Here is a 9111-nt window from a genome sequence, read left to right on the forward strand (position 1 = left end):
CGTCTCGTCTGCACAATTACTTGGACAACACATTCGATTCCTTACATGATTACGCAAATCTTCGGTTTGGGCCGTCATCCACTCCATAATCATATTACGATACATGAATGTTTCCGTCAGTTGTGCTTTGCTTTGCTTTTCTGTCCCTGTTTCTTTGCCTGTTTTGTCGTAGCGCCCGTTCTGCGGCGCCGATCGTTGCTTCTCATGGCACTTAGTAAGACATCTCAGCGCGCATCATCACCAAAATGATTGGAATGAATGGGCATGTTTTGTACTTGGTATGCTTTTTACCCTGTTGTCTGTCCGCTTTCTCTCAGTGTCTCCCGATGTTCCCTACATTCATATCACGTTGCTGTGGTTTGTCCCCACATCAACCTCATCATGAGATCTCCGACAAACATTCCCGCTTTTGATGTCGTTGCTCCTGGTGCAGCTGGGGCAGTCGCTGCTTCTCCACGTCTCGATGTGTTTTCCTACTTTCCAACTTCCTCCACAGCTTCGACTTGTCGACACCGCGACTCGTCAGCGCGCCCCTTTTTCGTCTTCTCAGCACCATGCGTCTGTTTTCCAGCGTCCGGACAGCGGCGTTCTGGCTGGCACCCGCCGTTGATGCCCTGACCAGCGGCGCATCGATCTCAAAAGGCATTGCTTCTGTCCACATCAACGACACGGCCAGTGCAAGCCTCTCACCCGACGATGGCGGCCGTATCCGTGTTTTCGACCTCACGCTGACGTGGGAAGACCACGCCCCCGATGGTTTCACGCGCAAAATGATCCTCATCAACCGCCAATTCCCTGGCCCGCTGTTGGAGATGGACGAGGGCGACGTGGTCCACGTGGTGGTGCACAACGCCATGCCCTACAACGCGACGATGCATTTCCACGGGATCGAGATGGAGGGCACCAACTGGTCCGACGGCGTGCCGGGCCTGACGCAGCGGCCGATCCAGCCGGGACGCAGCTTCTTGTACGAATGGAAGGCTACGCAGTACGGCAGCTACTGGTACCATGCGCATGAGCGGGGGCAGCTGGACGACGGCATGATCGGGCCGCTTGTGATTCGAGCAAAGAAGACACGTCCGCGGCCGTTTGAGAGCATGGCCAATAGCACCGCGCAGCGGCAGGCGCTGCTGGCGGCCGAGCGGACCAGCCGGCCGCTTGTGCTGTCGGACTTCCGGCATGTGCCATCGCAGGACGGATGGGCCATTGAGCTGGCGTCGGGCATTGAAACGCCGTGCTACGACGCCGTGCTGATTAACGGGCAGGGGCGCGTGGACTGCTGGTCCGCCGCCAAACGGCAGGCACTCGTGACGCCGGCGCAGAAGCACCTGCTGGACCTGGGCAACGAGACATCCCTCACACCAAAAGGCTGCCTGCCCGCCAGCATCATTGCCAACGTCATCGCGGCGCCGGGCACGCCGAGCAACCTGTCGGCGATACCGCCGGACGTCTTTGACGTGTGCACGCCGACGGAGCACGCGCTGGCCACGGTGGAGGTCACGCGGTCCGCATCGGCCGAAACGTGGACAGCGTTCGACGTCATCGGCGCGTTTGGCCTTCTCACGGGCATGTTTGCCATTGACGGCCACGCCCTGTGGCTCTACGCCGTCGACGGGTCGTACATCGAGCCCATGCGTGTTGACGCCATTCCAGTCACCAACGGCGCGCGCTACTCCGTACTGGTGCCCGTGGCGGCCGCGGACGGCAACTACACGATCCGATTTGCGTCGACGACGGGCGCGCAGAGCATCACGGGGTTTGCCAACATGGTGGTGCACGCCGAGGACGAGAACACGTCCGTACGCGTGCCGGCGCGGTCCGAGACTCCCACCGCACCCGTGATCAACGACGTCGGCGCCAACACGTCTAGCAGCGTCGTCTTCTTCAACCAGGCCGCCATGCTTGCGTTCCCACCCGACGACGACGTCCGGACATCGCCCGCCGCCGCCAACCGCACATATACGCTCGGCATCCGCGTCGCCGGCGCCAGCTACAGCTGGGCCCTCAACCACACAGCCTACCCGGTGCAGCTCGACAATGACACGCCGCTGCTATTTCAGCCTGCGCCCGCAGGCCGAGACAACGTCACGCTGACGACGCGCGCCGGCGAGTGGATCGATCTCGTGTTCCAGGAGCTGTCGTTCCCGATGCCGCCACATCCCATCCACAAGCACGGCAACAAAATGTGGCTCATCGGCACCGGCGACGGCATCTTTCCGTACAGCAACGTCGCCGAGGCCCTACAGCACATCCCGCAGCAGTTCAACATGGACACGCCGCCAAAGCGGGACACGCTCCTGACGCCGGCCGCGACCACGGGCCCGGCCTGGATGGTCGTGCGCTACCGGGTCACCAACCCGGGCGCCTGGTTTGTGCACTGCCACATCCAGAGCCACCTGATGGGCGGCATGGCCGTGGCCATTCAGGACGGCATTGACCAGTGGCCCACGGTGCCTGTCCAGTACCGAGACTACGTGTGATAGAGAACGGACGATTGTGCGCGACTACGGAGTTGGAAGGGTGTTGCACAGCAACAAGCTCATAATCACTTAACGGCAGAAACAGAAACATACGAGCCATAGATGAATCTCTATATGGAAATGATAATAGTAATGAACACCAACTGCATCGTCCGGCTCGATTCTACCGTACTGCTGAATTGTTTCGTCCATGCAGCCCAATGGTTCCGTAAATACTGCCTCTGACAAATTGCTGTCTTGTCTTGCGTCATTTGGCTCTCTATTCTGCATTCTCGACTCTCTGTTTTTTGTTTTCCGCTTTCCATTTTCCTTTTCCCATTTCGATCCTTCATCGACGGTTTCTTTTCTTACAAGAAAGTGACTAACTGAGATTTAGGGCAACATGACGGCTGGGCAAGAGCTCCATGGCACTAAAGCTAGACGCAAGGGGGTAAACAGCGCGCACAGCTCCTTTAGCTTGTCTTTCGTGATGGTCGTTTCCCTCTTTCCACATCGAAGCTCTCTTGGAGCTCCAAATTAGCTCCTGATAGCAACCCTTTTAGATCCTCTCCCCTCCCTCCCTTTTCCTTCTTCTCTCTACCCCCTCCCCGTTTCCCCTCAACTTAGCCAGAGGAGGTATGGCCCAAGTGTGCCTGCACCAGACGATTCGACAGAAACAGGCGTCTTATGACCTGTATTTTCGAAATTTTGGAGGATTTTGGTGGTCATCATGGTTGCTCGTTTCTTCACCATCCTCAATATCGTTACCATTCTTATCACCTTCTTGTCGTAGATCGACGGTCGATCCTCGAGACAAGCTCGTGGTATGTCGTCAGGTTTTGTCAGATATGCCATTGTTGGCCTCGGCCATGCCCAGTCCAGAACATGTCCACGTCTCACCCATCTCACTGTTGCTTCATCCCTCCCCCTCCCCCCCACCTCTGCGATGGAGAACAACTCTTGACAGAGCAAGTTGTGACAACATCTCCCTTGCGGCTGCGGTGTCCCGGCGATCCCTTACATGGCCCTTGTCTCTTTTGCTTTGGTATTCAGTTCTTGTCTTTGTACGTCATTCTTCCCTAACGACTCTTCAGCGTGAATTTGACTGCCGGCAGGACCACATATCGGGACCACAAAAACACAACGGACGCAAGGAATGACTGCTGGAGGGCAGATGACAGCGGGAAGAGAATTGTAACGCTAGAAACGGCTGTGGATGTGGACAGCATGCCCGTGTGGTTTTGATGCTGCATCCTTTTACCAATTGGTGAAGCCGTTGCGATCAAAAAGCCGAGTCCAAATTGAAAAGGCAGCCACAGATTGGAAAAGGAAAATGTAAAAAATAAAAACTGGCCACCCCCTTTCGATAGCCACTCACCCCATGCGCCGTCTGGCCAAAACGGCGCGTTGGAGGGCAGCCAACAGGCACACTCCCCGGGTAGCACTATGCAAGGCTCGTGGCTGGGTCTTGCAACCATCACAATCGCCAACAGCACGCAGAACAGACACTTAGCAGACAACCCTTTTGCAGCCTTGGAGAGATGGGGGTAGACCAGGGCCGGTGGGTGCGTTCCCCTCTTCTGGTTCCGCTGTGGAAACGGCCAAAGGCGAAAGTCAAAGGCGAAGGGCGAACAACGGAAAGTCGAGACGTTCGAGGCGTCAAGATGGCAAAGTATCAAAGACCGGCCCCATCAGCCATCGAGAGAAGTCAGGGCGCAATACGACGACCAGCGACGCCATAGGCCCGATGGGAGATGCGGGGAGAAGAAGACAATGGATGGAGACACTTTCCTGAACAGGACATGCCCTTTGTTCTTCTCTCCTGTCGTTCTTCGTCGCTGGTCGCTCATTCGGTTCCAACAGGTCTAGACGCTCGTCTCTAGACCCTTGGCATCAGTATCGTCTTTTGTCAGTAGCGGAAACAAAGGCCAGTAGGGTCAAGAATATGCGTCGTCTAGTCGCAACAGGCAAACGGGCATTTCACACGCCGGGGGAGACCAACGTGCTGCCATTGTGTCTTCTGCTGTATACTGTAATTTTGGCATTTTCGATGCTTGATGTTGGAATCCACTTTGTCGCCTTCTTTGCCTCATCCTAGCCTCTTTCCTTTGCGGTTCCCCTGTGTATTTTGCACTGCCGTTCACCCGTTGGGGAAGGTACATACACGTGGGACTAATCGCGGACGGCAGGGACGAACAAAAGGAAGGCACGATGGGCAGAGAAAGTCGACATCCCGGAGCGGAGGTGGCGATATGAACGGCAAAGTCGCAAAAAGGTACGGAGTTGTGGACGTCGAATTTGCTGTCGAATTTGCTGTCAAATTTGTTCACCTTTTCGCAAAGTCCTACAAAGTATGCGCAAAACAACAGACAGCCGCGAAGCGCGCAACAGCCATGATGGTAACTCGGCACATTGCCAAGAAACGGAAAAGCTCCGGCCGTCGGCATAAGTCGTGGGCGACAGGACAGGGACATGACAGGGCGGGACAGGGGACCCTTCGCGGAGCAGTGCGTGTAAGGCATGTCGTCTTGACAGCATTCTCCCATATGTTGCAGCCCAGACAAAAACCCGCCAGGGTCACGCACTTATGTCGTACCTGCCCTCCCTCCTTCCTGCGGATTGAAGCGACATCGCAACACATGCAGGGCAGGGCTGCAAATCCCAATAAGGAAGGCGTACTATGAGAGGGAGGCAGGAGCAACGGGGGCGTAGAAGTTGACAACTCCGGTAAGGAGAGGATGACGGAGAAATGGACGGAAGGAGCATACATAGCCATATCACAATCCATCACAATCCAGAATAAAATTTGCGACTGCAATCGCGCTTCATTTGTCTACAGATTCACGGCCTCTTGCTGTCTCCCACATCACCAATCACACTCAGACACTGTGGCACTGGCCTTGCCATTCAGAGAACTGAAGTACGACGTCGGACGGGCACAGCTGTCCTTACGGTGTTCCAGTAGGAATCCCATCCTTTACGACAATACTATTTAAGACGGTCTTTTACTGTTTGTCGTTACTTTTGTCCTGTTGGTAGCCTACGCCGTTTGAAAACTTACTGCCTGCTTGTTGGTCATGTCACCGCCGCCCTGGTTCGTGGGTTGCAGACACACTGGTTTCAGGGAGGAAATACCACTACAAAGAAAGCTGCCAAAAAATGAGTTAAGAACACAGGGAGGTTGACAACTCGCTCGGCTAGACACTGGACGGAACGAACAAACCTCGCCACACATTCTTGCCTGTCTGCACACTTCATCGGCCTGGCACTCCGACACCTGGCCCTTGGAACCGTTGTTCCAGTTCCATTCTCCTGAGCCTCTGTCCTATGTGCTCTCGCCCGTTCAGGCAAGGCCTCGACGCCACATCACCTGTCATTGTTTCGTCAAGTCTGCAACACGGCCTGCCCGTCGCCCCGCATCCAAGACTTCACATCTCAATGGAGCCTTCGTGCAGGCTTCGAGCAGCCTTCATCCTGTCATTTATATCGTGCCGCTTTATCTGCAACTCTATCACATCGGTCCTTTCCTTGTGTTTCCCACCATCAGAGAGACGGGAATGAATGCTTTCTGCCTCAAGCCTCTTTGTGGTCTTTTGTTTTTCCGTTAGGCGAATCTCAGCTGCGTCCTCCAATCCTTCAATTCTCGTGCTGCACATTCTGCAAATCACTTTTCGCGCTCTTGCATTCCACATTTTTTTGTCTCGTATTTCGCAAGACATCTTTCTTTTCTCTTTCTCGTTCCCGAACACCTTCACCTTCATCCCTTCTGCGCCTTTCGTCGGGGCCTGTCTCGACAGGCTGCACACCCTCGCTTGGTTTTATTTCTCGTTCTTTCAACGACTAATGAACCTCCCTGTCCATGCAACCCCCTCCAACGGACACAGGTCCAACATCGCACGCCCCCTCCATCTCTACTGGACCCTTGTTCTGGACTGTTGGTATCGCCTTGGTTTTTTTATGGCTACATCTCATTTCTCATTCACATTCCTCGCTGTCTTCCTGTTGTCACCATACGCTAAGGGGCTCAAAACAACACGTGCAAACCTCGAAGATTACCTGACGTGTCAATTGCAATACCAGGCGTGGTTCTATGGAGCAATTGCTCTTCTGTGCTATGATGTGCCCTTGCTCCGATACCACCCTCGAATAGGTTCAGCCATATCTTCGGCACGGGGAATGTCGGTGCGGAATGAAAAGAAAAAAAAAGTATCTTAGAGAACATGAAATGTCAGAAATGTGGAACGTTGAAGACACGAGCCGGACAGAAGCAACGTTCCTTTTGAGGACGAAAACAAGGAGCCAAAATCGTGGGTCCTTGTGTTGTCCCCTGGTATGTGATTCTAACAGCATCCATGACTGTCTTGTGCGCACGCCTTGTAAGGACTATTACGCCTCGGACGGCCTCGCCTGCAATAGTCCCATCCAAAAAGGACGGCTGCAGGAGTCGAGGGCTTGGCCCGAGCTTTATGACCCCATTTATGACCCCCAACGATCCAATTACACGGTCCGCGCATAAAGAAGAAATTAGCAAAACGGGAGACGGCAAGCAGTGGGTCGACGTTTTGGGTGCTGGACTCTGAAAAGCAGTGTTGTCAAGGTCCCTGAGAAGAAGAGCTGCCGACTTTGTGTCAAATGCCAACAACGCAAAGTAAACAGCGACTCAACAAGAAATTGAAAGAAAAACCAAGACCACCCACAATCCATATATCCTACGGCGTACGTTATATTAAGGTAAAGATAAGAGTCTCGTGCCTTTCCGCAGAGCCACCTTCCTGGCTCGTTTGCTGACCTACTCCGGTTTGCGCCGGGGGCCCTTTCACATTCTCGTATCGTGAATCAGCCCGGGCGATCCTTCTCCTTCTCCATACGAGGACGACACGAATAGCAGGGGAAAGCAAAAGGTTTATAGTTTAGTCATACTCAAGAACCTCTTCGTATACGATACGAATACTTCTCTTCGAGTAGACGGTCCGCGCCAATCTCTGGGCGTCGTGCACTTGGATCGTGAGCTAAACAGCAGAACGTACCTACCAAAACAAGCTACCCCAAAACAGCTCTCTATTCCATAGGACTCTGTAAATATTAATGTTTGAATAGTAACTACTTCGATGCATTGAATTAGATCCCGTGTTCTTACGATTTTTGCTGTCTACGTCGGATGTCGTAATGTCGGTCAACCGTTATTTGTTCCTGACGGCGTGCGGAGTATGTGCCGCCCGAAAAATGAACCTGTTCGAGGTGGACCCGTGCTTTGTTGCACTATGGAGAACAGAGAACAATTGTGGCATAACAGTGATTTTGCGGCTATGACACCAACCGACTATCTATTCCAATCATCATTCTGATTTATGTGAACATCGTATTGGACTTGTATCACTTTTTTACTTTTTTTAAGGTCAAATTTCCTATTTTTTTTTCATAAAACTTTCACGTTTAAAAACTCCATGTAGCTGCTTATTACAAAGCTTTCGTCTCATGCAGTGTCACTGACGACGGACCGAGTCAAGGTATAGCAACGACGATGTCGTCTACGAGCCTTATCTATCGACATCAAAATATCGTAATTCAAACATCTAGCGAAGCAGGAAAAAAAAAATCCTGTCTTCCATATAATGCGGCACACACAAATAGAATAAATACGACGTATGTTTTTCTTCTCTTTCTTTTAGAACTACCATCGCTGCTTCACGACCGCTTGTCTTCCTACTTGTCTGATATCCCTCTCGTCTCATTTAAAAAACTACGTACACGCCATGATTCTGACTGCTTTATTTATCAAATTATACCGATGATCAACGAATATCAAGACCATGTACGCGAGACGTTTTCACAAAGCTCAGTGCCGAAACGCCGTTTTCATAACAAGGCAACATAGTTTTGAAGGATCTTCAGCAAAGTATTTTGGCACGACCAAATCAATAGGAAATATGACCGTCACCTTCCGTTCCTTTTTGTCCATTTTTACGACCTTTCAAATACTCATCCATGTGTTTTCGAAAGCACACAGGCTCTAAGCCCAAATCATGCGGCATATCGTGGCCGATGCTGATCTTCACAGTCGATGATCTGTCTTGAGACCAAAAAGATAGACAGAGGAGATGCATGTAGGCCACCACTGCCAAAGGTACAAATTCTAGATTTGAATCCTTTCCAACTTAGGAAACCACCCGCGGCGTACATCCATCGTACAACGCACAAAGAACCGTGAGAGCCGAGTGGAGAAAGCTGCGGGGACAATAGTTCAAACAAAAGACCATCTTAGTGGTGCATGAATTGAGAATTTTAATACCATAAAGACCATGGGAATAACATGAGAATAAAATAAGAACAATTCGATGACAATTTGAGAATATTATGAGAACATAATGAAAATCACATAAAAATAGTATGAATAAGGTAAAATAGACATGATAGAAAGTGGGAGACAAAATAACTAAAATACCGTCGCGAGAACGTCTCATGCGGGAGCCCACCCCCAACCAAACAATACACAGAATTGTAAAGAGTTTCTGGTGTGACTACTTTGTTTTTGCGACGACTGTCAACCAGAACTATCAGCACCTGCTTTAGATGATCCTTATATGCCTTCGTTTGAGTCTACGTGGAGACGGAGGGCGTCGTGCATCATCCGGTGCCCGACAATTCGTCCTAT

The 9111-nt window shown here is 52.0% G+C and overlaps 1 protein-coding gene across 1 annotated transcript; it reads left to right on the plus strand.

Moving 5' to 3' along the window:
- Positions 1-554: 554 nt before the first annotated feature.
- Positions 555-2480, plus strand: SPSK_04101 (laccase TilA; the record flags this gene model as incomplete). Its single annotated transcript, XM_016730912.1, has 1 exon — positions 555-2480. The coding sequence occupies one exon, from the start codon at positions 555-557 to the stop codon at positions 2478-2480; it is 1926 nt and encodes a 641-aa protein (XP_016585599.1).
- Positions 2481-9111: the final 6631 nt, after the last annotated feature.

The sequence above is a fragment of the Sporothrix schenckii genome (assembly GCF_000961545.1).
Source record: "Sporothrix schenckii 1099-18 chromosome Unknown Cont47, whole genome shotgun sequence".
Taxonomy (NCBI): Eukaryota; Fungi; Ascomycota; class Sordariomycetes; order Ophiostomatales; family Ophiostomataceae; genus Sporothrix; species Sporothrix schenckii.